Genomic DNA, 27737 nt, shown 5'->3' with positions numbered 1-27737 from the left:
CCCCTCCACGTGCCCGCGCCTGCCCACGACTGCCCATGCGCGTGCACGCTCACACGGGCACGAGCACGGCCCCCGCCCGCGCGCCCCCGCCCCCCCCCTCCGGGGCCGGTCTCGAACCCGCGGCCCCGCGCTGCCCGGCTCCGCTTCCCATCATGCCCCTGACACCCGCCGGCTCCGCGGTGCTCCCTGGGAGCTGTAGTCCTGCGACCGCCCCCACCGCACTGCGCAGCGCGGGGCGCGGACTCCACCTCCCATCATCCCTCGCGCGTCGCCCTGCTCCCGACGCCGCTCCCGCGCCTTTCTCCCCCCTCAGCGGGCGGCCGCCATTTTGCGTGCCGGCTGAGGAGGCGGCGGCGGGGCAGGCGGGCGCGATGCTGGGCTCCAGGGCGGCCCGCCCGCCGCCGCCGGGGCTGGCGAGGCTCCTCCGTGCTCAGCCGTGGCCTCCGACCCCTCGGGGAGCCTCCGGAGCTCCGACAGCGACGCCCGGGCCGGCGTCAGCGCCGTTGGTCCCGGGCTCGGCCGCCAGGGGCCGCCGCGAGCCCGCTGTGAGGGGGAGCGCGGCCTTGCCCTGGCGGGGGGCGGCCTGCGGGGGGCGGCAGGGCCCGGGGGGAGCCCCCTCGGCCCTGCTGGCTGCGGTGGGCCCGGTGGTTGAGGGGTGTCCCCCCCACACCGGCCTCGGAGCCCCCGGTGGGCGGCGGAGGGGCTCCTGTGGGGCTGTGCCGTCTGCGGGCCTGCTCGTCGCCGCGCTGGCTGCCTGCTACGTGAGGGACCGAGCGACTAAGGGTGATTATTGGTGTCCCCACAGGGCTAGGGGGGGGATTGGGGGGGTCTCAGGGGGGAATGGGGGAGCTCTGAGGGGTGAGGGGGGTCCTGGGTGCCTGTCCCGGGGGGGTGCTGGGCTGTGGGGGTCCCTCAGGTGTTGGGAATGAGCCTCAGGGTGGGCACAGCTCCTTGGCTGCTCCCTGGGGTCGTGTCCCATATCTTGGAGCACTGCAGGGAGCTGTCCCAGCGCTGTCACCTCACACAGGGCTGTGCACCCACCCTGCTGCAGGATGCCTCCTTTGCTTCATCCCCAACAGCTCTGGGCACGGAGAGGACCCGGCCCCGTGGCTGTGGGTGAGGGAAGCTGGCAGGAGAGGGGCTGAGCCACGTCTGCATGTTCCCAGGAGCAGCTCTCCCTGCTTCTGTGCCCTCAGCAGGGGACGTTTCAGGCACAGAGGAGCTGAGCAGTTCTTGTGTCCCCCCCCTGTGGGAAGGAAGCGCTTGGTGGGTGGCCACAGCCCCAGCACTAGGCTTGGGCCCCGAAAGGCTGACGTGTCCCTCTCAGCTGAGGCACTGGGGTGGTCCCTGGGGGGTTTTGGGGCGAGCTGAGTGCTTTTAGGTCGATGTATAAGTGTGGGTTTGTGCCACAGCAGTGGGTTTGAGTCCCCTGCCTGGTGCTGATGCAGCGTTTTGGGGCTGGGAGGACTCTGGGTGGCCTCGTTAGTGCCTCTGCACAGGAGGTAGCCCCCGTTAATGGTCTGCCAGGCACACACAGCTCAGCAAACCTCACTCCTAGGGTAAGGATCTCTTCAAGCTCTGCAAAACGAGGAGGAGCTTTCGTCACGAGCCACTGCTCAGCAGCCGAGCTGGGGCAGGACGGGCTGTGACTACAGACAGGGCTCCTCGCTCCGTGGTTTCGGGCACGTCAGAGGTCGGTTTCCCCATGAGTGACGCTCAACCTGCTGCGCTGGGCTGTTTGCGTGGAGGTTGTGCTGTCATTATGGGAAATCTTGTCTAATTAGCAGTTTGTGCCTTGTGCTCCTGGCAGCCAGAAGCACGCTGAGTGCTGCTGCCTCGTCCTGGAGCAGCAGAGGAAGAGCTGAGGCCTGTGGGGCTGGGGTGCTGGAAGGTGGCTGCTAGGGCCGGCTGGAATCCTAATTAGGCTCCTGCCTAATTGTGGCTGCTCGTTAGCACCCTGAGAGGGGCTGTGACAGAGCCATGGCTGCCCGAGGAGGGGGGTTAGAGGCAGAAAACTGGGCACGGGTGGGTTGGAGAGGCCCAAAACGCTGGGTGGAGAGAGCAGGGAGCACCTGGAGCTGGGAGGAACTGGGAGGAGCCCCTCGGAGGTCAGGCAGAGGCTGGCAGAACTTTTTGGGGGTTCAGTCGTGTTGGGTAGAGGCTGCCCTTCCCCGTGCAGCCGGGAGGTGTCCTTCCTCACCCACAGGAGGAGCTCGCTGTGCTGTGGGCCCAGGAAGGCAGCAAGCAGGCAGCTTGCTCCTAACCTGCCCTCAGAAACGGATCCTTGCTACCTGTGCTGGTTGGGGCCGTGCCCTGCACCCTTTCTGGGTCGTTCCACAGCCGTGCCCGGCTCCTGACTCCTTTCTCTGTGTCTGTTTGCAGAAGACGCCCTGCTGGAGGCCGCGAGGTTCAACAACGTGTCCGAAGTCAACAGGTGAGCAGCTGCTGGAGGTGTGTGAGGAACGCTGCTGCACAGGGCAGGGCAGGGGGGGAAGCTTTGGGGAAGGGCTGGGCTCCTCATGGGTGCCTCTGTGACCCCGCACGAGGCTGCGTGAGGGCAGGAGCAGAGCCAGGAGGGGCTGTGAGCGCTTACAGGTGAGCTGCAGGGTGGCTCACGGGTCGGTGCAGCATGGTGTGGACGTTCCCCTCTAGGCCAGGAGCAGCAGAGCCACGTTTTGGTGGGTCTATCCCCAAACTAACAGCTCTCACAGGCTCCTAACAGGAGGCCAACAGCTCTCTTGTTGGTGCTGTGGGCAGTGCCTGCCTCTTTTGGGGTGGTGGCGTCGCTCAGGAGCTGCCAGCAGGGCTCAATTCACGCGGTTTTAGGTAAAATCACATTTCTCTCATCCCCCTTGAACCTCCCCGTGCCTCAGGGCAGCGACTTCTGTCGGCCCCAGGGCTTCCTGGGCCGCTTTGTGCAGCCCAGCTCTGCCCTTCCCCGAGCAGCTGCCCTCAACCAGGACAGGGAGACGTTTTGGCAGCCTGCACGGGGTGGGAGCAGCCACTGCTGCACTCCTGGCGTCCCCTGTTTGTCTCTGGGCTCTCCCACCCAGTGCAGGACCCAGGAGCTCCGTGCTGGGTGTCCTCCCATGGTGAGGAAGAGGAGGAGGAGGAAGAGGAGAGCCTCCGTGCACCCCTGGGGCTCAGCGGAAGCAGCCTGGCTCCGCCGGGGCCGGGGTCTGGTCTGGATCAAGGGCCGAGCAGGATATTGGTGTGCAGCTAATTGGCACATGTGTTCTGCTGCTGCTAATTGCAGGAAGCTGCTGCTCGGCGCTGCCGGGGGGGTGATTTGTGAGCCTGCAGGGGCACAGCAGCACCAGGGGGTTGCTCTGCGCTGCCCCTGCTGAGGGAAAGGCTGTGTCTGAACACGGCCCGGCTGTGCTGCGCGCTCACAGCTTGGGTTTTTGTGCCCTCTCCTTCTGATCCCTGCCCCACAGCACCCCACATTTGAAGCTCCCTGCCTGGCTGTGCCCGCCACGTCCCTCACCCACAGGCACGAGGCAGGACGGTGACAATGAGTGGTCCCCCTGCCCCAGGCAGCTTCAGCCTCAGCTTTATCGCACACCTCAGCAGCCCAGAGCCTCCGCGTGCTGCTGGCAGGCTCCTGGAGCTCGCAGAGGCACCAACAGCAGCACGAGGGGCTCCTGCTCTGCCCCCCCTGCAAGGAGCAGAGCCCCCGATCCGAGCTGAGCAGCGAGGGCTGCACCCAGGAGAGGGCAGCCCAGCCCCGTGAGCGCCCTGCTCCCTGTGCTGCCCCACAGAAGCAGCCCTGATGGAGTTTTCTAACGCAGCATGAGGCTCGTTTAAACCCAAACCTCTCCCGGGGTGGTGGTGTGGCAGGGCCGAGGGGCTCGTGGCCTTTTTTGGGTGCTTCAGGACGTGTGTCCTGTGTCCCCAGCAGAGCCCTGCTGCTGCCTGTGCAGGGGAGCAGTTGCTGCTGCTGTTCAGCTCTCCGTCCTCTCAGCTCGAAGATGATGAGGAGAGGCAGGCCAGCTGCTGGTAATTCTCCAGGCCGTGTTCTCTGGTACGTGCTCTCCTCCTCTGCCACGAGGGGCTTGGCTTTTTTGCTGGCTGCCTCGTTGGGCTTTTTGTGAGCTCCTTGTCCAGCTGGCTGCTCGGAGCTGGCCCCTTGGAGCAAAGGCTGTGCAGGGAACTGCAGAGCTTTTAGGATAACTCTGTTCCTTATCCCCAAAATGTTCTGGTTTCTGTTGAAAGGAAGTGACTTTTCATTGCCCTAACCCAGAGGATGACCCGAATGATAACCAGGAAGTTTGGGGACCACCACAGGGGATCTGATGGCAGCAAGGATAGCCAGGAGATGTTCCTAAACCAAACAGCAAAGCGTGGGTGGTGCGGGGACCAAGGCACGCGTGGCTGTGTCCTGAGGCTGTGTGCCTGGCAGGCGTGGTGCTGACACGATGCAATGAAGGGTGAAACAGGTTTTAGTGTAGGAATTAAATTATTGGGGAGTGGAGAGGTGATACACGGGGACTTGAGGAATGCAGACAGTCCAAGTGCACAGATGCAGGGTATGTGGTGTGGAAGGTGGAGGGGCCAGGAGCAGCAGCACTACCAGCGACTGGAGGAGATGCTGGCTCCCCAGGGCAGGTCACCCTTCCAGAAGATCTCCCCCTCTGCATTTTGGAGCGGAAATCTTCTTGCTGAAGACCCGGCAGCAGCGAGCAGACCCCCTGCTTCCAGGGGCTTTCCCTGCTCCTGTCTTGCTGCTGGGCACAGAGAGGGGATGAGGTGGGTGTGATGAGTCCAGCTGGAAGTCTGTCAGTCAGGCGTGGAAGGATGAAAATTGGGGATAGCAGCAGGGAACGGGAGGCTGATGTTGAAGGGAATTCTTCCTTATTCCAAGCAGAAGCTTTTTCCTCGGTGGAGGATGAACAGGCCCTTCAGACAGAGCTTGTGCTGATGTCGGTGTTGCTGTGGGAAGGATCCCATGGCCCAAGGCTGGATGCAGCTTGAGATCCACACGCTCTGTTTCCCTCTGCTCTCAGCTCCCAGCAGGTTTTCTCCTCTTTGCCCTCTCTAAATGGGAGAAAACACTCTGATTCTTGCATCGAGGTCAAGGAACGCGTTAACTTTTGCCACCATTCCCTTTGGAGCGTGTGGCCAGCTCTTTCCTTCAACCCCTCGTGCTGTTAGGCAGTGCAGAAGATAACCCCTAATTAACAGGGATGGTTTAATTTGCCCCAACCTCAGTTGTTCCGTGCGTTTGGAGGGAAAGCAAGAAGCAAAGCCATACAGAACTGCTGCCTCAATGCCCCTCGTGCTTCTGTTTGGGGGTAATACTGATCCCAGGCTCCAGCTTTGTTTCCTCATCAGCCACCCCATCTCTCTTTATTACTGAGAAAAGATGAAATCTGAGCTTGTGGTCGGCTGCAGGAGACCAGGCTGAAGGTGCTGCAGGTTGCTGCACTCCCTGAATGGGGCGGCCGTGGCGGTGACCTGCTCCTTAATCCTTTCTGTAGCTGGCGTGGAGGGCGAGGCTGCTCTTCTGGAAGGCTGCTCGCCTTTTTTCACGGGCACACGTGATGGAAGGAGCCGTGCAGTGCTGCAGCCAGCCCAGCCCCGTACCCTGCCTTGTCCTTCATGCCTCTTGCACCTTTCTGTAGCCAGGCTGCGAGGAGGAGCTGAGATAAGCTGGCAGGACCACGGTGGGTCCGTGGAGATGAGTCTGTTTGGAGGTAAAATGGGTTCTGCCCACGAACACTGCGCTCATCTTTCAGCTCCCTCCAGCGCAAGGGGTGGGCTGGGAGTTCAGCTGCTTGTTCCCCATCTGTGTTTGGGCACATTGAAGGCATTTACAAACTGCTCGTGAAATCCCCAACTGGGCTGTGGTGTTCCCTTTGCTTTCCCTCACCGGGCCTGTCGTTGTTAGAATATATCCGAGTTAATGGGCATGTGAGTTTTTAGGGTAAACAGCCTTTTTTTTCCCTTTAAAAGTTCCCTTTAATCTCCCAACGCGTGCACCGGGTCGTGCAGGGCTTCGTTTCGGTGGAAGTTTTTGCCTGGTTATGAAGTCGGATTTGGCCTCGGGGGCTCGGAGCAGATAGGGCAGCTCGGATTTCTCCACGTCGGCCGTGAGATATTGTGGCAGGCTCGTGTGTGCTTCGCCCTGGGAGGCTGGGAGGCCGAAATGTTGGAAGGGAGGAAGAGGAGGAGGGCAGCAGGGGTTAAGGAGGAAAGCTGGACAACGAGCTGGTGCTGCTGCTCAGCCTCTCGGGGTTTGCAGGGCGTTTTGCCGTAACGCTTCCTGTGCAGCACTATTTTCTCCTGCTTTTTGTAGCGTTCTGAGCGTAAAATCTCCCCGGACCTGTGTTTGTGTGCTGAGTCATAAGAGCAGGCTTTGCAGCCAGCAGCCGGCCGCAGGAGCCAGCAGCTCTCCTGCCTGTCTCCAAAACTGCTTCAAACCCAGCGTGCCCAGACCCTGGCTGGAGGCAGACGCTGCTTCAGCTGGCACAGCCGCACGGACAGAGCCAGGGAGCACCCAGGGGTGTGCGGGCTGCAAGCTTCAAACTGCAGGACAGAAATGAGCTTGTGCTGTGGCTCTGTTTTCTTCTGCTTTCCCCATCACGTGTGTTCTGCAGCGCTCTCACCCACCCTTCGAGACCTTGGGCAGCCCCGCTCTCCTCCGAGGGTTCGTTTTCCCTTCAGAAATCCAGATGTGTAAGAGCTTCCCTCTAATTTTTGGCATTTTCTCATAATGTTTCCTGAGTTCACGTGTCTGCAAAACACTGCAGCCTGTTACCAGCCCTGAGCTGCTCGTGCAGAGCTTGGGAAGCAGCCACAACGCATCTCAAGGAGGAACAGCAGCAAGATCAAAGGCTGTTGAGCGGCCTGCCTGGTGCTCCTCAACGGGCAGCTCCTTCCTCCAGCCCTAGCAGGGGGATTTTGCTTTCACGCTGGGAATGCTGCTGGTTTGGGATGGTTTTTTTTCCCCGTGCAAAGCCGAGGGCAGGTCCCAGGAGGGCGAGCGCTTCGTAGGGTGTCAGCCACCCCTGCGGTTAAACGCTAACATATTGGGGACGGGCTGGGGGAAAAACGGAGCGGCCGAGGGCAACAGAAGCTTTTGTTGTGGAAAAGTTCAAGTTTCCAGCTTCCTCTTCCTCCACCTGTCGGGAGGGCGAGCTGGGCCCGCTCCCGGCGCTGAGCACAAACTCAAACATGCCCTCTGGGCTCGGCTGGGAGCGCGGTGTCAGCGAGTTAGTCACCCAGAACCCCGGCAGCGGGGTGAATAGGAGGCACATCTGTCTGGGGGCAGCGGGGGGAGAGGGCACGGCGCCGCGCGGCGGCCGGCTCGGGCTCGGGCTCTTTCTGTGCCGGGCGGAGGGATCAAAGTGCTGGAGCTTTGCGAGCTGCTGTCTCGAGGCAAAATAGCCCGGGCGCACAAAGCAGCGCGGGGCGCTCTCTCCTGAGGCTCCTCCGGCAAATTCCAGAGCACCTGGTGATGTTCTGCCGGATCCTCTGCTCCCTCCTCTTATTTTCAGGGAAATCTTACAGCCTGCACGTCGCCCCTTGGAGCTGTGGGGCTCCACGGTCAGAGGAGATGCTGCCAGACTCCAACCTGGATCTCTGAGTGTTAGAAACCCATCAGGAAAATCTGCTTGCGCAGAACACTGGAGAAGCAGCCGAGCTTTCTGCCCTAAAATCGTGAGGTTTTTCTCCAATCCTTAAAATTCACACACTCCAACAAACAACGAACACAAAAAGCCCCTTGCCCTGCACCAGAGCCCTGTTTTCATCCCAGCCGTGTGGCTCGGGGTCTGTAGGAACACCACAAACGGTGCTAACAGGGCCACGCACGCACGGGAAACTGCTTAGTAGGTAAGAGTGAGTGTCCTGGATCTTATTTGGTTAAAATGTGGATAAACATCCTAAACATTGATCGGAGGAGTTTATTTAATTAAAAAAAATACTCCTGCTGGTAAATACATTTGGCTGTCTAGGAGCTGAGCAGTGGTCGTCGCTTTATCGATTGTCATATCATTAAATCAGGCGGGGAAAAAATTAATGATAGGCTCGAAGACCCTGAACATAAAGTTCAGTTGTCTAGAAAATCTGTTAAGTTGCTGAGCATCTTGCAGTGACTTAAAAAAAACACAAAACAAAAATGGGGCTCCTAAATGAAATGTCAATGCGTGTTCTGCCAGATGAGCCGATGCTGGTGATGCTCTGCGCTCGGCTGGGTCGTGTGGTGTTCCAGATGCTGGCGATTATCTGGGTTCCTGAATGGAAAACTACCCGATTCACCCTCACGTCTGAGCTCCCAGCCCCTGATCAAATCCTGCAGCAGAGCCCCCAGCACCCTTCCTGGTGGGTGCACCGTGTTGTAACAGCTTCGGCTGCTGCACCAAGAGCTGATTTAATGCTTTTGTCATCTGGCAGTGCAGATAATTCTTCGTTCAGGACGCAATTCCAGAGAACCTGCAGAGAAAGGAAGCCTCCCAGGGAGCTAACAAGTAGTTTTTAGCGTCTCCAGAGCACTTTGAGGTTGCTGTCCTGCCCTCTGTCCCCTCAGAGACACACAGTGACCTGTTCAGCTGCAGTTCACCATCAGGAGGGAACAACCATCAGCCTGCCCTCTGTTTTGGGGGTAAAACCGAGCTTTTGCAGCAGTGACCCAGCGGGTGGGGGCCGTTCTGCTTGGGGCTGTGTTCCTCCATCATGCCAACGCCACGGTGAGTGCACGGGGCGCTGTCAGGCTGTGCACTGATATTTGCAGCCCCAAAGACACCCAGAGGTGGCTGCGAGGTGTCTGCTGGGCTGTACCTGCTGTGCCTCTGGGGCTTTCCTGCCTGCCTTCCTCCTCCTCTCCTGGGCTCCCGCCAGGTTCTCTCCGTGGCATTAATATTTTACTTCCTTTTGGTTGCTGGGTTTTACCTGGAGAACTTCGTACTGCTCAGGGAACAGCGCCAGGGGGTGGGCAGCACAATGGCAAGAGGAGAAATTCTCAAATTGCTGTGGTGGCTGCGGGTCCGCGTCCACCTCGTTTATCCAGCCCCGTGGGTGCGTGGCTGCACCAGGAGCTGATCTCTGCAGCCAGGGATCTCACACGGGCTGCCAGCAGCTGGGCACGTCCTGGCTGCGTTACGGGGTCGGAAAGCTGCTCACGAGGGTTTGTCTGAAGCTGCCTGGGGCTGGGGACGTGCACGCGTGCGCAGCGTGGATCCTGTGAGGGCTCTGGGTGAGACCTGCTGCCTTTGCTGCCGCAGGGTATCGGGTGTCAACCTCCGTGGAACAAGGGGCTGTTGTTTACCTGGCACACAGCTCTTTGTCCTTAAGCTGTAACCCTGGTGAAGGGAGTGTAAGCCTTCTGTTGGTGCTGTGGATCATTTACAGGGATCGTGGCCTTCGGAGCTGGTTCGTTTTTTGAGCTGTTGCAGTGCTGCCCTGCAGATTTCCCCGGAGACACCTCTCCTCCCTGGGCTCAGGGCCTCTCACAGGCTCCAGACTTGTGGGATCCCTGTGGGATCTCGGTTCTGGAACCTGATGAGCAGCTCAGAGCGCTTGGTAGCTCTCCTGGCAAAAAGGGCTGCTGCAAATCACCCCCTGGTACTACCCGCTGGTGTGCACAGCCTCCTGACATCCTCTGCCTGTTGCCTCCCGTGCTCTCGTGCTCCCAGTCTCACACCAGCAGGGAGCCCAGTATTCAGCTGTGCTCACCACGAGGCAAAGCTTAGGCACTGGTCCTGCTGCCTGGGGTAGCTGTAGGGTTGGGGAATGGGTTTGTTCCTGGGATAAGTTTTCATGAAACCACTGGGAGGGATTTTGAGCAGGAGGAAGGCTCGCACAGCCCCCGTGTCCAGGCTGGTGTTTGTGCTTTCCTTTATGGTCATTCCAGTTGTAGGAAGATGATTTTTAGATTATTTTTTTTTAGGAAAGAGGGGGAGCTTTTCACTCCTTTTCTCTAATTCTACCCCAGCAGTCTTTACTAAGCATCTGACGTGGTTAGTCAGCCACCTCAGCAGGCTGAGGGCAGTTAATTTGCAGAGGGTAGCCAGATTTGGGCACGTACCCTGTGTGAGCCCTCCAAGAAGTGATCTGATGGTTAGTGCATGCGAGCAGCCATGGGTGCAGTTGTGCAGTTGTGTTATCTGCGGCTCTGGAGGCGGTGTAAGTACTTAGCACCAGTCTGGTGCCTGCACGGCTGCAACTTGGCTTGTTTTCACTTCTCACAACCCCTGGGTTTGGTGGTTGCTCGTCCCTGCTGTCCGAGGGATGTGCTGTGCAGTGACACACACCAGGACGATGGAACAGCCTCCGTTTGGGGAAGGGGTGAGCCAAGAGGGGGACAGCTGCTGATGGCTGCGTAGCCCTCCCAGCTTTCTGAACCCCCCTGGATGTTAATTCCTGCAGCACGCCGTCCTGTGGGGCGGGAATGGGGTTGTGGTGCTGCACCCGAATGTGTAGGGTTTGGATCTTGTCTCATCTCATTTAACTCAGGCACTCCACAAGTTGTGTCTGAGGTCTGAACTTCCCTCCTGCCTTGTGGCAACAAAGCTTTCAGACACTCCTTTCATGCCATCTGGGCTTTGCACTTGTAGGATGAGCTGCGTTAGCCTCTGCAGGGCTCTGTCCCTTGCTTTTAGCTGCGGGGGCTAAGAATGATGGATTGCAGGGTCAGAAGATGGAGAAAGGGCAGCGGGGCCGGAGAGCCTGGAGCCGGGCTCTGCTCAGGGGTGCCCAGGGCCAGGAGCAGAGGCCCCGGGCCCAGCCTGGAGCCCGGGAGGTGCCCTCTGGGCCCCAGGCAGCACTGCTGTGCCGGGCGGGTGCCCAGAGAGGGGCTGGGGGCTCCTCCGCAGGGGCTCCAGCAGCCGCCGGGACCTGGGGCTGGGCGAGCGGCTCCGCGGGGCCCTGCTGGGGCAGGGGGCGAGCAGCAGCACCCAGGGGTGCCCCCAGCATCAGCCAGGCTTGTCAGGCTGTGATTTGATCCCTCTTAGTTTTTCAGTTTGTTCCGTTTGTTCTCTTGTTGTGCGTGAGAAGTGCAAACTATCCCCTGCTGGCACGTGTTTTGGAGATCTCCTGAGCTGCTTCTGAAATCCTCGTGGCTGCAAGGCTGGCTGAGGGTTCAGACCTGCCATCAGGTTGTAGGTTAAGCAGCTTGGCTTAGGACACTCCGTGCCTTGAGCCTGAGACACTCGGTGTTGTGCCGTTAGCTGCAGCGTGCTCGGGGCGCTGTCTCTGCACCTCCTTCCTGACCCCGTCTCTCTCTCTCCTGCCCAGGTTGTTGCTGGAAGGCACGGACGTCAACGCCAGGCACCGGCTGGGCTGGACTGCTCTGATGGTGGCAGCTATCAACAGAAATTCCAGGTGCGTTTGTCCCAGTGCTCTCCATCACCCAGCTGCTGAGCTCGATAAGCTGCCTCCCCACTTGATAAAGCCACAGAGCTCCGCAGGGGTTCTGTAAATTTGGGGCGTTTTGGGGCGTGCTGAGCAGCGGGACCCCAGAGGGCTTTTTGCTCCTCTTCACCCCGTGCGTGGCGTGGCAGATGGAGCTCTGCAGCCTGAGAGGTGCTGAGCTGCCGGTGCCATTCCACGGCAGCAGGCTGATTTTGGCACCTGAGGAGGCTCGGGGTGTTATCAGCAGGTCCTTTAACACCAGGGGCTCAAACAGCTCCTGTCAGAGCAGCCACGTCCCTCCTGGCTTGCGGGGCCTTTGCCGGGTCTTTCATGCTAGGCCTTTATGAAGCAAAAAGGCCGAACGCCGTGCCCTCCCTCCTGAGTTCCCATGATGATCGCTGTGGCTTCTTGTAACCTTTTAAAGGCACTCCTAAATATATTCAGTCTACAACTAAATTCAATTAGTTTTGTTTTTTTTTTTTATTTAAAGAAAAAAAAAAAAAAAAGAGAAAGAGAAATCCAATTTTCGAAAACGTGGGACAGACGGGAGAATGAGCTTTGATGTTACAACCTCTCGGGGACGCTTTACTTAGTCACAAGTTCATAAGCAAAAAAGCCTAATGACTTGGGAAAACACAGGATTAAAGCGGGGCACAAAGGCCGAATATCCGCTCTCGGGCGACGCGATTCGGATCCGTGTGCCGAGTTCGTGTGTGGTGCAAACTTTGATGTGTGCTATGACAAGCTGGAAGTCGTGACCTCCTCGGGGAGCTCCTTAAGACGGGCACAGAGGCGGGGGACGGGGACTGTTTGTTTAACTTTGATGTCCGAGCAGCAACGGGCCCCGTTGTTTGCCCGGCCGCGGAGGGCCGGGCTTCGGAGCCTCCCACCTCTGCCGCAGGACAATGGGCAGCAATGGAGTGTGACGGCTGTTGACCATTCCAAGTGACCGGTGGACCAGAACAGGGCTTCCCGAGTTGCAAAGGCTCAGAGGAGACGGGGAGAAAGGCCGTTCACGGTACAGTAATTGCCTAAAATCAGGTAGAAATGCTCATGGAAACGTCGAGGCAGGGCCGGGCGCGCGGCACCCAGGCGGGTCCCTCGCTGCAGGCACAGCACCGGCAGGGCGTCGTGCTGGGGACCTGGCAGGAAGGCAGCGCTGGCCGTGGTGCCTGAATTGTGTTTATTTTCTCCACGTTTTGGACAAACATTGACTTGAATTGAAAATTAGGAGTCCTGGAGTATCTGAAGCCTGGTAGGACGTGTCTCTGACAATATACCAGAAGAGTAATTAGGCACTTCACGGAGGCAAACATTGGTGCCAGCCCGCCAAGCTTCCTCCTGGTGTAACAGCTCTGTTGCTACCACTGGGGTGATGCCAGACATATTTTTGGGAGCGGGGAGAGCCGGGCGTGGGGAGCTGCTGGCTTTGACTCAACGGTGTAGGTTTGCCCGCAGAATTGTACACACTTGGCTTTTCCCTTCCAAACGCAGCGCCTGCTGCTGCTCGGGATCTCTCGCAGTCCTTTTATACACTCTGGGGACTGGGCTGAATGCGGCTCACTGCACTCTGCAGGAGGATGCAGGATTTTTGGCTCTGCCCAGCCACAGCAGCTGCAGTACAAGTGGTGAGGATTTAGGTTCTCAGCTCCTCAGTCAGAAAGCCTCTGGGGGGTGAGCAGGGTCTGTGGCTCTCACGTCAGAGGAGAGGTCAGCGGTGGCTCGGAGGTGGCCCAGATGCAGCCGCTGAGCCAGGGTCTGCACCTTTAGCTTGGGAGAAGCACAAGGTCATTCAATTTTGCTTAAATGTGCTCTGCCAGCACTTAGTTTTTAATGTTTTCGCTACCTGAGCGAGTTACCCAGCGTGGCTTCAGGGGGCCGCGGCGCTGGGAGCTGAAATGAGTGTTTTCGTGTTAGAACCACTAAAAGAAAGGAAGCCTTCAGCCCCAAATTGCTGTCTCTCCCAAGTCGTTTTTCAAAGTGGAACTATGGCTTGGAGTCTCTGCTGTGCTGCTGGAGATTTCCGTGACCTGTCCTTTAGCTTTGTAATGTTTCCCAATTTTCGCAGCCCTCACTCTTCCAATTAGACAGCTCCAGTCCATATGTTTAATCTAATTTCAGAGGCGCTGCATTGATGATTCCTGTCAGCTGCCCTCAGCTACAAGATGAAATCCCAGGTGCCAGCAGGGATCTTTGGGGTCTGTCTTTCCTTTTTTTTTCAACGAAACACTGATCGTTCTCCTCCTCTTGAAAATTTCCTGTGTCCACAACATCCCGAGGCACTGAGCAGCGATCGTGGTGTGTTCCCACTTGAGGTTTGTGTTTCTACTGATCGGTTTCGAGGGTGTGTAGCTGGGAAGGAGCAGAGTGCTGGCTCCTAGCCCCACCACCAGGCACTTTGCTCTGCTGCCTGGGGCAGGGCAGGGGCTGTGCGTGCTGCAGGGCGTGCTCTCAGCACTTCAAGGCCTCAGCAGTGCCTCGGCAGAGTGTGGCTCATCGTGCTTGGACTTGGGTCAGCCTCAGCAGCACTTTTTATAGAAAACGTGGACATTTCTTCGAGAAGAACCAGTTGTGTGATCTGCAGGAGAGGGACTGGGCTGCCACGGCATCTGGGATCCACTCGGTCTCTGCTGGGTGGCTGGGGGGAGTTATTTCTCTTCTCCTGGCCTTTAAATGCTGTGCGTGTCTTTGTGTGCCACTGGGGCTCTCTCTTGCACTGCAGATTCCCAGGGCCACAGCGCACGGTGCCAGTCAGAGTTCAAGCCCCCAGCCGTTGCTGAGATGCCAATTACAGAAATGAAGGGAGGCTGCTAATTGCTGCAGCGTGGCGCCTGAGTTTGCTGTTGGGTGATGTAAATTTGGCTGAGATAATCTAGATGATGTAAAACAACGCAGATGATATAAAAGCATTGTAGAATGAGTTCTGTTCCTTTTTTATTTTCCTAATAAGCGCGTTTCCTTCTTCCAGACCTTTCCTGAGGCAGGGATAGATGGACTTTGTGGTTGCTTTTTATAAGTGAGCGGGGGTCCCGCTCCAAACCCCTCTGCTCTGTGGTGAGACAGCTTGTAACCGGCTTGAGATAGAGACAGATCGGCTGTCAGCACGTTTACACAGGCAAAGGAGGGTTTCTGCTCTAACTCCTGTTGCTGGGGGAGCTTTAGCACAGCTAAGGACGCGCTGATGCTGGTTTTAGTCCAAACATGAGGCCGGGTAAGTGTCACCTCACGCATTCTGCAGGGTCTGACAGCCCTGAGTCCCTGCTAGGGCCTGAGGAGTAACCCAGGTGGGTGGCTGTGCACACACACACACACACACACACCCCTTACTTTTCGTGTACATCTTCCTTTTGGAGTGGCTCCTGGCCTGTTTCCTCTTCAGTATCTGCGCGAGCCTGTTCTTCCGAACCTCAAGCCCTGTTTTAAAATGGTTTCTTAATTCTCCTGGAAAGACGTCCGTGTTAAAAGGGAGGATTTATGGCCGATGTGAAAAACGCTGCTAGGGGCCTTCTTCCCTTGGCCGTACCTGCTAGCTTTGCACGTTTACCATATTTATAGTAATTAAGCTTTAATGAAACGCTTGCTGCGAGCTTTGTGGGTTTTGTGCCTTCGTTAAAATCAGCTCTCATGAATAAAACCAAACGAAGCAGTGAGCACCTCAGCAGGCCAATGGCCCAGGCCCTGCACGGCGAGGTGACGGGTTTCTCTGAGCAGTGCCCACGTTTTTACAGCACGGAGAGAGAACAGAAAACGACTTTTGCTGCGGCTGGCTCTGTCCCAGCAAGGTCTCTGCCCCAGGGGGTGTTTTTTGGGACCAGCTGCAGCTCTGGGTGGGAGTGAGGCAGAGCTGCCTGCTTTGGGGGAGGCTGGGTGTGTTTCCTCAGGGTAAGCACACAACTCCTCATCTTTCCAGCTTCCCCTTTTCCTCTTTGCTAATATCACTGCAGGGCTTCTGTCCATCTTCCTGCGCCCTTTCTCACATCCCCGTCTTGTTTTACACTGAAAGGAGCCCTTCAGCCTTGCACTAAGTGCCTCCAGCAGCTGTGCAGAGATCTTATCAAGATGCCCCCAGTGAGTGCAGGGAAAGCAGGAGGAGGGACAGGAACAGAGCCCAGCTCCACCTAAAGAGCGTTTCTTTAGTTAAACAGATGCTTGCTGTTGGAAGCTCGTCCCCAGCTCCCTTTCCCATGGGTGTTGTTCAGTCCAGACCCCTTTGTGCTCTCTGAAAGCAGCAAGGGCCAGCCTCAGAGCTCGGTGCTGCTGAATCATTCCTTCCCCGTGCTTTGCAGTGCGTCTTGCTTCTTCATCCAGTTCAGTGTGAGCTCCTGCCTTCGCCTCCCAGCTGTACATCTTCCTGTTTCATCAGGGGCTTTACCCTCTGGTTCCTCCCTTAGCTGTTCCAACATCCTCTCCTTTTCTCCATTTCCCTTCTGCAGCTTTGGCTTCTTGCACACCCTTTTCTCCTTATGATTCCATCTTCAGGTCTGGATCTTTTTCCTTCTCAACACCTTCCTGCCAAAGACAAGTGACTCCTCTGGGCCTCAGCAATCCTTTTCCTTCCCCATTTTTCTCTGTAGACAACAGAGCTGTGGGGCAGAGGCTCTACAAGGAACCAGGGCCAGCAGTGCCTGGCCCCTTCCCTCCTCCACCTCTCTGCACAGAGAGGAGCTGGGGAGAGGCTCCCTCTCTGTGCTGTTGTGGCTCATGAAGGCTGGGACGTGTGCCTCTTCCACACGTACCTGGGCTGCGTAGAAGGTGCTGTGCAGATGTTTTATTTTGGTAATAACAGCACGTCGTGCATGGCAATATTCTGGTGGGTGCGTTCCAAGGCTTGCAGCGAGGGCTGACCGATCGGAGCTGCTCCCTGTCTGTAGGCACTGACGTGATGAAGTGCTGCAGCCTTGTCACCTATATTAGCTACATACATCTGTTCTCTGGGATTTTTTTCACTCCTTTCACTTCAGGCAACTGTTTCAGAGGCGTCTGCAGCAGAGCTGGCAGGATACCTGGATGCCCTCGGAAGCGCACGTGGCCTTAGCGTCGGCTGTCAAGGAGCTGAGGAGTGACACGAGGTTTTCTGCTGAGGATGCTGCATTTTGGGGGCTTGCTCCTGTAAACCGAGGCATTGTGGTGGAGCGATGGGGTCTTCTTTGTGTCCGGGCAGGACCTGGGGCTCCCGCCAGAGCTCGGGGCAGCCGGATATCAAAACACATCAAGGTTTTTGCATTGTGCTGCTAACTCACGGTCATGGGGATCACCGGGCTTCGTGCTTCACCAACCCCAGCTGCCGGCGGCTTGGTCCGGGCGCTGCGCCTCTCCTGACACAGCCCCAGCCACGTCCAGCCACCTCGTCATTGATTTCTCCCCCCCCCTCCCTGCATTGTATGGATGTATTTATTTATTTAACAATATGTTGGGCCGGCCATTAAAAGCAGAAAGCACTTTCTCCGATCGATCAAGCTGCCCGGCGAACTTCAGCTCAGCGCTGCCCTCTGAGTCATCAGCAGGGTCAGCGCGGATTTGTATTCACGCTGATGAATAGGCCCTGCCTCTAATCGAATCAAAACTTGATCAGCAAATTAAAACTCGGCTCGTTGAGGCTGTTGAGCACAGGTGAGTTATGGAGGGGCCTCGGCCAGCTCCAGGCTGTGTCCCTCTCCGGGTATCTGGTGAGGAGAGTTTTCTGCCCCGACGCCTGTGCCAAGAGAAATGAAACAGGAGGAATATTGACCAGGGAGTCCTCCGGTGAGCAGCCACCCCTTTATTAATACCCAGTAACAGCTACAGAGGAGAGAGCTGCCTTGATGCCTTCCACAGCACTTTGACCAGAGCCTCACAGAGCTTCAGAGAGCTTCCATAATTAAGCCCCGGAGCTGCCTTTTGACCTGGGAAGCAGCTACACCTCTTCCCCCTGGAAAACTGGGATTTTTTAACCAGATTTAACTGGGATTTTTAACCAGAGACTAGATTGCTGGACCGTGCTTTGTTAGTGCCGTCTGATTTCTGTAAGTCCTTTGCTTATTCCAATCCACACGCTTCACGCCGATGAGTGCGGTCACTCTGCATTTTGATTCTGCTGTTACCTTTCCTAAAGGCTAATTTGCTTGAATGTCCCATTACCTGCAAATTGGATGGGTACAATCAATAGTTGTGATTCCAGGAACGGCTAGCTGCTGCAGAAGTGCCCAGAGGGGACGACACGTCCCAAAAGCAGGAGGTTAGATTGAAAGATGGTTGGACAGGGAGGCTGGACGTACAGCACGGTGTTATCGGGCCAGCAAGTCCCTTTCCCTTCCTGTTTACAGGATCCCAGAGCCTGAAAAAAAAGAGCTGGCATCAGGGGCCGGGGTTTTGGAACACCAAATTTTGCCAGTAAGAGATCCTATCAGTGCTTATTAAACTCGAGCCTCCCAGCAGTCTTAAGAGCTAAGGAAATGTTCCTTATCTCTGCTTTATAGATGAGGGGGAAATGGTGAAAAGGGTCATTAACGGAGAGAGCCGGGCAGTGCAGACACCGTAACCTCCTGCCTGCACATTCAGGCTGCCTGGCAGCTGGCACACATCTAAACTTCTCCTGAAAGGTTGTTGTCCAGGGGGCAATGCTGAAGGTGTGCGCTACGAATGGAGAGGAAAGGGCTTCCTGAGAGTCACCAGGAGCACATGGAGGTGATAGCTGATGAAGTGCCTGGGAAGAACATTCATCTCGAGGTAGGCACTAAGAACAGGACGGGAAGACAGATGAAGCTACCGAGGAAATTACAAGGCATTGTGTGTTTTCCTGTGACTCATTTGGTACCCGTATCTCACCCCTGGGCTGCGGGGTTGTGGATTAAAGCCCTGCACTGGGACTTGGGATCGTTTCTCTTAAAATGAAGAAGAGGCAGCGACCTTAAAACACATCATAGCCTGTCAGCTAAAATGGCAGTGGAGGGATCTCTTTGGTGGTGACAGCCGTGAGGCCTGGGTCCGAGGAGGGAGGTGTGTCCGTATCAGAACCTGTGCTGCAAAGGACCTGAAGGATCAGAACGGCTCTGGCACACCAGCACGGTGTGTTGGGTGGAACCTCTGCTCCCGTTGCACCTAGGGCCACTCACTATTTAGTTGTCCATCCCTAGGTCCTCACCAAAGAAACCACGGGGGAACAGGGCAGTGCCTGCCCCACGGTTTTCCATCCTGCACCTCCTGCTTCCCACAGGGATTGCCTCTTCAAGATCTCCGATGCGCTTCTCTGGCAGCACTTACTGGAGTTGCAGGATGTCTCCAGAGCAATCCAGCACTGGGTCTTCCAGCAGGACTGTGCAGAGATCGGTGAGCTCCTCCAGGTAGAAGCCCTGTCTGTGGCACCGTCATTTCTCCTGCTTTGGAGCTGTGGACAACTGGCACACCCCGTACCCGGCATCACCAGCCTGGCACCGAAAACAGGGTCAAGGATCTCTGAGGACCTACAGAGTGAGCAGGGGTGGAAGAGCCTGGGCAGCTGTGTGTGCTGAAAAGCCCTTGCGAGAGGAGCTGAAAGACTTGTAGGATAAGTCTTGTTCCCCGTGCCTTCCTGATGCTCCTAAGGTGGTCCTGAAGGACTTACAGGCTTATTGTGTGTGTGGAGAGAGTGCTCTCACATCAGGTGTCCTCACTGGGGTGGCCTTTGGGAGCAGAGCAGCAGAGACATGGCTTTTGTGAACACGGGGTGGGAGATTTGTTGTTGAAATTGTTCTGAGAGGACTGAGGATGAGACAAAAAGGTTCTGTCTGGCTGGGATTATGCTGAAGAGAGTAGACAGTGGCACACAGTGATGCTTGCACCAAGAGCAAAACTGCTGAATGAACGGGAAGAGAAGTCAGTCTGTCTGGAGAGATCCAGGTGGCAGGGGACAAGCACACCTCACACACAAGGAAATCTCATACCCAAGGCTTCCTGTCCTCTGCTGCTGATACCCAAAAGTTGGGGAGATGACCTCCCCTCAGTGCCAGCAGGTACCTGCCGGTTGGGTGTCTCTCCAGGCTCTGCTCAGGGGTGCCCAGGGCCAGGAGCAGAGGCCCCGGGCCCAGCCTGGAGCCCGGGAGGTGCCCTCTGGGCCCCAGGCAGCACTGCTGTGCCGGGCGGGTGCCCAGAGAGGGGCTGGGGGCTCCTCCGCGGGGGCTCCAGCAGCCGCCGGGGCCTGGGGCTGGGCGAGCGGCTCCGCGGGGCCCTGCAGGGCTGCGCTGAACAATCACCATTTGAAGATCAAGATGTAGTGCGTCTCAGCCAAAATATTTTAGAAGTAAGGACGTTGCTGATGTGTGAATGTAAAGGAACTCGGGGTGATCCCAGAGGTGCGTGCCAGGAGGGGCTCCTGGCTTCCAACGTGCCGCTTTATTCCCCAGAAGTAACTTTGTGCACGGTGAGGAGCGTCGCAGTGCCTCTGTTCAAAGAAGAGAATAACCACCTCTTATTCCACTAATGCATTTATGGGGTAAACGGGAGAGAGGCTTAAGTTAAATGGTAAATGTGAGCTGACAAGAGGCAGCCTGCAGATCCCTGTCAGTCAGGCTGCGCTGCGCGGGGCTCAGAGCCGCTGTCAGCCCCTGAGCCACGGCACCAGTGATGGATGCTCGCTAACGCCGCGCTGTCTAGTTGTCATGGCAAGCTTGAACCCTGGAAAAAAATAAAAAAATAAAAATTAACTGGCTTCGAGCTGCTTTCGGAGGTGGTGGGAGATCTAATTTTTGCCTGATGATTCTGGGTTCAGAAGCAGCTCTACACCTAAACGTCTTTTAAAGACCTCCAGGGATGGGGACTGAACCCTGGGCAGCCCATCCCAATGCCTCACAACCCTTTTGGTGAAGAAGTTCTTCCTAATATCCACCCTAAAGCGTCGTGCTGATCTGTCGTAGCGTGTTGGTAACCTTCCAGGTCTGGGGACCCAAAGCCTCAGCTCCAGCACCGGGCAGTGGAGTAGGGGATGTGCTGCCCATGTTGCTGTGCTGCCCTAGGAGGATCTGCCTCTCCACCAGGCACTGCAGGGTGCAGTAACTGGGAGTCCTCTACCAATTCAGAGATGAAATCTCTTTCAGAAGTCCTGGCTGTGTTGCAGATGATCAGGCTGTCTTCAGCAGTGATCTCGTACAAATTGTCTGGTGCTCAAAGACAGGTTTGACTGAACCTCATGCAGGAGTTGAATGCTTTTCTTCCAGGACCCTGTATACGTAATGCAGTTGAGATCTGGTTTTGAGTTCTGAGTTTGGTGCTTCCTCTTGGGAGGGCAGAAGAAAGCAAGGACTGGCTGTGCTTGACATCCAGCGTGGGTGCAAGGGCTGCCTGCTTAAGGGAGGCTTCCATCAGCTCCCCAGGTGTAGAGGGACCACACAAGTGAGAGCTATAAACTGTAGAGCAGAGACCTTGGGCGTGACTAGGAGCCTTCCAGACCCTTACCGTGTCATACTTCATACTGAAATCCCATATGCTTGTATTGTAGGATGGCACCTTTAGTAATGGAGACTGTACTGTCATGATTGCCTCCAAAAGCAAAAAAAGTAAAAGCAAAATTGCCTCCAAAAGGAAAAGCACAAGCTAGTTTTACTTCCCGTGCCTTGAAGAGTTTTATAACTTGGCTTTGTAGCCAAGCTCTGGCTCTGACTGTGGCTGTGAGCAGTTTCCACCACTGACCCAGACTAAAAAAGTTGCAGGGCTGCATTTCTCACTGCATGTGGCCCTACAAGTGCCTCCCACATCTCGTTGTTTTCAGAATATGCTGGTGTTATTTTATTTGTTGAAATATTCCATAATAGACGTTGGTTTAACTTCCCCCCGCTAGCTGGGAATGTTTGAGGATGGCTTTCTGAGCCCTGTCTCAGGGCCTGATGGATTCTGGTCACCCATTCTGATCACTCACTGTGCCTCTGCCTTCCTTTTCCTGTGATTTGTACCAGCTTGGTGAAGATCCTGCTTGCAGCTAACGCAGACCCAAACCTCGGAGATGAATTCAGCAGCGTGTACGAGACTGCCAAGGAAAAAGGCCTCCATTCGTTAGAAGGTAATACTGTTCCTGTTCAGCTGCCTGTGTTTGCCTTTGAGGTCCCAAAATTTCAGTTTCTGTCTTTGAAATGGAAATTTGACCTCTTTTTTTTTTCCCAGCTTCTATTTAAATGCAGAGTTACTGGTGCTGTGTGTGGGTGTATGTCTGCAGGTGAGAGAAAACAGTATGTAGCTGCTCACGAGAAGCAATTCCTCAGTATCCTAGGGATAACTTTTTTATGTACAGCCAGAACACGGCACGAGGCTGTAGGTAGGAGCACCATCCTACTGCCCGGGGAAGGGCAGCGTATTCCACTAGCAGGCTTAGGCTTCTGCCTTACAAACAGCCATAAAATGAAGGAAGACTTGTCCAACTGACAGAAAGCTGAATGATGCTGACCTGCTTGCAAGTACTCTGGCTGGTTTTTGGCCAGGTGTTAGTGCTGCCTTTCCTCCCTTGCCTCTAGACTCATCCCTTCAGTCTTCAGACTAAACCAAGGACTTTTTCCCTGCTCTTATTTGATCTTGTTACGGTTTTTCCTGGCCCACGTCCCAAGTTCCAGTCTCACCCTGACGTTATGCCCATTGCTGGGGAGCTGAGGCAGGCTGGACCCCGCTAACATGCCACCAGCTGCTACCCTCCTGGTTCTGGAGGCATTTTCCCCACCCAAAAGCTGAGCTTGACCCACCGTGAGCCCTGGGTCAGCAGCCATGGCACGTGAATCCTCACGTGCAGCATCTCCAGGTCTCTTCTGGCCACCTTGCCAGAGCTCAGCCCGCGCTGGGACTCCTCAGGGCCTGGAGTCTCCAGCCTGACTGCATTGTGTGCTTCACCTTCTGCCTCGAAGGGAAACCTTCTCCTGATCACTGCCAGGAGGAAATTTGGGGAAGCCACCCCCTCAGTTCTCCAGGGCATGTGTTTGCCCCCTGTAGTTTGCAGAGCCAAAATCGCACGGTGACAGCGTCCGTCCATCCCTCTGAGCTTTTTGCCTCGCTGCTAAGAGCTGAAAGCTCTCAGAAAAGTCTAAAGAAGGCGTAATATTTGAATATTTGAACCCTTCATAAAACCCGGGTTGAGTTAAGAAGATGAATCAGCGAGGGGACAGTTTTGACAGGGCGTTATTTTATTTTTAAAAGCTCTCCGCTCTCATCCCTCACTGTAACCCACCCGTGCAATAGACCTGCTCCTTGATGGAAGTGAGGACACACATCTATCAGATTGCTGTAGCAGTGAATGCAAAATGTATGAAACAACATTAAAAAATGAACAATGGAATGCCAATACATAATGCATGTACACAGACTTTATTTAAGACAAAGTGTATCAGCCAATAAAGTTAATTGTTTTTGTCTGCATTCATCCCTCTCTAATGTTATATATTTTTGGGGTGAGGAAAAGATAAGGCCACTCAGTAAGAAGTTGCATTAATTCTTTGCTTGACATGTTTTATTAAAAAGAATAAATTCTGTTGCATTTTAAAAAAGAGAGGGAGAGAGAGAAACTGCCTTTGTTTTTTTATATTTTTTTTTTTTTACCCATTTACATATTTCGTGTATAAATATTTTTTCATAAAAACATCCAAATCGAGAGGGTATGCTCCGCAAACACTGCACAAAATATATTACAGACATTTATATGGATGGCAGGAAGGGAGACAGAGGGCTGAAAATTTCCAGGCACCCAGTGATTGATGGTCGACGAGGCTTCCCCTGACGCTTTATTGAGTTTCCGATGATTATCTCTCTCTGAGACATTTTTTACAGATGACGGCCGAGCTGTCACAACGGACCATGGGGGAAAAAAACCAACAATAATAACACTTTAATCTCTTTACTGCACTGCTCCCTAGTATCTCAGATTCATCTTCCCTGACGCACGCAGTTCATTATCCTGCTCCTCCCTGGGTAGGAAATGACGACAAATAAATAAATATACATACTCGCCCGGTCCGCTCGGAGAAAAGACCCAGGAAAGGAAAGGAGCCAGGGCATTAATTGATCTTCCTGGAGGTACTGCGGTTCATTAGCGGGGATGCTGGGCTAGAGCAGCAGCAGGCATTCATTGCGGTGCTTTCTGTACCAAATCTTCTGGCAGCCTGTCAGGAGTTCTTCGCAGGGAGCGTGGAGGCTGCAGGACATCCACGGGCTGTGTCTGCCTTGCTGGTACAGAGCAGTAGTGCCCAGAGCACCCGAACTCCCTGAACGTGGGCTTCCTCGGGTTTAGTTGTCAAAGCCCACAGCCCTGAGCTGCTCGTGGGAGGTGGATCTTCACTCTTGAGACATGGGGATGGTGTTTGCTGTGGGCTCTTGACTGTACCGAGGAATACTCGAGCTCTTTGGAGGCTTGGCCTCTCCATCCTGGCCAGGCTCGAGATGAGGCTTCTCTCTGCTGTGCTGAACGCTCTCGGGAGTGACGTGAAGGTGCCTCTGTGCCTGGAAGTCCCCTTGTGCTAATCAGCAGGCTGGCGTTGCGTTTCCTTCAGTCCCTAAAACGAGATGGAGATGCGTGCTCTGCACCCAGGGACGGGCTGGACCTGCACGTAGCCAGAAGTGATGCGCTTCAGGGTCACTTTGCAGGGGCCCTCTGCCTGCCTGGTGACAGCTCAGCCGCTCTGCTGGCCTCTGCCACTGTACCTCGGCTTGATTTAACATATTTCCCCAGTCCTCCAACTTCCCAGCCCGAATTCTGCTTTGCTGTTGCCCTGGTGTGGAGGAATTAGCGTGTCGCTGTGCCTGTCTCACCCCCCAGCCCTCACCCTGCCCTTGGAGAGCCTCGTCCCAGTTCTCTCAGCCTGCCAGCACGACTGGTTGGTCTCTCCCTGTTGCAGGGTGTCCTTGTGCACTGGCATTCGGTACAACAGGGCTCAAAGGGAGGAAAAACACGTAATTAATCAGCTTCTGTTCCAAGAGACGTCGCAGTTCCTAGGTCTGACTTCACAAAACCTGCCAGGGCTCGGTGTAATTGCATTTGCGCAGGGGATTCCAGGCTTTCTAATGAGTTGTAAAATGTATTGTTATGAATCATTCCCAGCCCGGCAGGGCCTGGGAACACACCTCAGGCAGCCCACTGCACCGGGGGCTGAACAACCAGAATAAAAACTCCAGGTCCCAACGAGCTGACAGCTTCGGTACCTGGCCAAAGACAGCAAGCCAGCGGGCAGGAGCAAGGATTAAGCTCTGGCACTTTAACCCATCTCACTTGTCAGTTAGCAAAAGAAGCATTTTTAGAAGGGTTCCTGCTTTCAGATGCCTGCTTCTTGGCATTTCTGAGAAGCGTGGAGTGCAGCAGGCAGCTCCTGGTGGAGGTGAGCGTGTGAGCTGTGTGACAAGGGGAGCCCAGCGGGACTTGGAGGGCACCCCCGGGGCGCTGCCAGCTGGCTGCTCCCTCCAGGACCTGTAGCTCTGTCGTCTCTCGGCCTCTCTGGCTCTCTTCTCTTGGTTTTGGTGGGTTTTGGGGCTGGGTGCTCCTGGAATTGAAGAGCTGCAGGCTGCTGAGGGAGGAGGGTGGTGCAGGGGAAGCACCGAGCGGTTCCTTCTCTGGCCCTTCTCACGGGAGAAGGGAAATACAAGGCAGAAGGCTCTGCCTGCTGCTTTGAGCTGAGTCCTGACTTCACCTGAAGCCACAGAAGGTGCAGAGGGGCCGGGGTTGGGGTTTTCTCTCTGGGCTTTCTCCAACCACCTCCTCCCCAGCGTGAGGGGAGTGGGAAGGCAGCAACTGGGCCGTGTAGATCCCTGGGTTGTTCTCAGGGCTGCTGCTCCGTGCGGTGGGTAACAGCCACCAGAAACCCCCACGGGGTCCCGATTGTCTCCTGGAAAAACCCTTTGGGCCCTTACCAGCTCCTTGGCGGGCGATCCACGCGTGTTTTCAAGCAGTCCTTCACTTTGTCTCTCTCCTCCTTCTTCCCCTGCAGTCCTTGTGACCCGGGAGGACGAATTCAACAACCGCCTGAACGTCAGAGCCAGCTTCAGGGGCTGCACGGCCCTGCACTACGCCGTGCTCGCCGACGACTACCTGACGGTCAAGCTGCTGCTGGATGGAGGTGAGCTGCAGGGTGCCAGGCCTAGACACGATGCACACTCCTCCGTGTTCAGGGCTAGATACGATTCACTGTTTGCTTTAATCTCATTATCTTTTAGTCTCTGTGTTCTTAGTCATCTCCAGCTTTTTTTTTCTCGTGGGTGTCCTCGTCTTAATCACCAAGTCTTCCTTTTCTTCCAATGGAAGTGCACCCAGTGCTCTCTCTGCTTGGTATTTGGAATATTTCCCCTTTTGCAACGTGCCCTCTACCCATCCGTCATACCTCCTCCATAGCTGTCCTGTGCCTGTGCCCTGTTTTACTGGGATATCTGCTCCGTGGGCAGCAGGGCTCTGGATGGGGACCAGCACCCACATCGAGTGGCACGGGGACTGGTGGTTTGGGTTTAGCAATGCAGAATCTGCAGAAATTAACCCGAGCAGTTGTTGGTCCTCCCTGTTAGAGCACAGAGTCCTTCTCATGAATCCTGCCTTACTGCTCTCTCTTACATACCCATGACTCTAGATACAGATCCAAAGAGAGGGAAATTCATGGGTTATAGGGTAGTTCAGGCTGGAAGCAACCACGGCAGGTCAAAGCCCCAGTTCAGAGCTGTGAAGCCACACCAGCCGGGTGCTGGGGACCTCCATGGACGTGGCACAGCCTCGCTGGGCAGTGCTGGGCTGGCCTCGTGGGGAAAAAGCTCATCAGCAAAAGTAGAGGAAAAGAAGAAGATGCTTTTAGCTAACAGAGATGTGCTGCCATGACAACAGTTTTTTATATTTACCCTCCTGCTGATCTTTACCAGGATGACATTTGCTTCTTTGTTCCGCTGCCGTCCAGACCCAGAGCGTGCTGAATGCGTACCTGGGTGTGCACGGTGCTGGTAAAAGCTGCATCTGCCCATGGTGCACCTTGTTCTGCGGACCACGTTGCTAGTGAGTTCTGCTTGCCTCCAGATTTATGTCCTTCATCCCTGCCATTCCTCCTACAACAACAATTTCAGCTCCTCTCCTCCCCGTGGAGGCACCCAGGGCACCCTTGAGCAGCAAGCAGCAGCGCTGTGCCTGCCCTCAAGCGTGTGCTTGTGTGAGGGCTGCGTGCTGTCAGCCTGTCCCTGCAGTGGAGAGACTCCCTAGTGTCTCTCCAGCCCGATGCTGGTCTCACAAACATTTGAGGAATGCCGTGATCTCTGCGGTGTGGGCGTCTTAGGGGTTCGGGGGTGAATTCTCGGGAAGCAGGCAGGCAGAGAATTGGGTGACGTGTCCACATAGGGCTCATTCCGTAAGAAATGAGCTAAAAAAAGCTAAAAAGATAATGGGAAGTAGCATCCGTGGAAAGTAAACATTCCCAGAAGAGATGAAGAATTAGTGTAGGAACATTGAGCTTCGATACTCATCTATGTGTACGCTCGTTATCGTTCACAAATAGAAAAATAAGAGTGAAAGTCAGAAATTCAGAGCCACTGAATGCCACGCTTAACTCTGGGTCAGGATTTCTCTCTGGATACCACCCCCCTATTTCTTGGCCATGAATTAACCCCCGGAAAAGAGGCACGGAAAGAAAACCTACAGCAAATGGGTTTAACCCAGGTTCTTGAGGTTTGCTTGCAGAGGAGGGAGCTCAAAAAGCCGCCAGCTGCTCTGCTGTCTGTGGGAGCGTGTGCTTGTGGTGCCTGGGGAGTCCTCAGACTTTTTGGTGTGTGGCTCCGTGCTCGCAGCCTGTGCAGACACCTCCTGAGCACCCAATTTCGGGATGCCCGTGGGAGGAACGGGGCAGAATTCCCCCTGGGGTGCTGGGGAAGCTGTGAGTGCACGGACCGGGAAGGGCCGTGGTGGTGAACGCAGCAGGCAAGGGGGGATCTGGGGTGCTAGGAGGGAGGCAGCATGGCCAAATCACTCGTCCTGGCAGTTTTGGGAGCAGGGCGAGCCTGGGACTCGTGGGGCTGGGGAGTGGCTCGGAGGTGAGAGGCTGTGAGTTTCAGCAGGGCTCTGTTCTCTCTAAAAACACCTCAAATGCAGGCGTGGACTCAGGACAGGAGGAGCAGTCCTCTGTGAAGCTGGCACAGCGCTTCGCAGCAGCAGGGATGTGAGTGTGGTGGGCACAGTGCTCAGAGAAGACGATGGCAGAGCTGCCAGCAGGAGGCTGAGAGCTCCTCTTCAGCCTCTTGAGTCTGGGCTGGCAGCCACCACCTCGTGCCACCCAGGGAAGGGCTGAAAGAAGAGTTTTTCCCAAGATACCTGGGTGTTCTTTCTGCTTTTCAAAGTCTCCATGAAACACGGGTGCAAAGAAGTGAGGTTAGCACTGAGGAGTGTAAGCCATCGTGGATAAATAACAGCAAGCAGCAAGGCCAGCTCGTGTCCCTCTGTCCCCTGCTCAGCT

The 27737-nt window shown here is 55.7% G+C and overlaps 1 protein-coding gene across 1 annotated transcript in view; it reads left to right on the top strand.

The window, feature by feature from the left end:
* The first annotated feature begins 326 nt into the window (after window positions 1-326).
* Window positions 327-27737, top strand: part of CLPB (ClpB family mitochondrial disaggregase) — a 66378-nt gene continuing 38967 nt past the window's right edge. Inside the window, exons 1-5 of the mRNA XM_084301898.1 lie at window positions 327-783; window positions 2383-2434; window positions 11236-11322; window positions 21255-21358; window positions 25251-25379. Coding sequence (XP_084158024.1) covers window positions 372-783; window positions 2383-2434; window positions 11236-11322; window positions 21255-21358; window positions 25251-25379 — 784 coding nt within the window. The 5' untranslated portion in view covers window positions 327-371. The remainder of the gene's footprint in view (window positions 784-2382; window positions 2435-11235; window positions 11323-21254; window positions 21359-25250; window positions 25380-27737) is intronic.

This window comes from Netta rufina, assembly GCF_964035555.1.
Source record: "Netta rufina genome assembly, chromosome: 1".
Classification (NCBI taxonomy): Eukaryota; Metazoa; Chordata; class Aves; order Anseriformes; family Anatidae; genus Netta; species Netta rufina.
The sequence above is the reverse complement of the archived record's forward strand: the minus strand, read 5'-3'. Positions and strand labels throughout refer to the sequence as shown.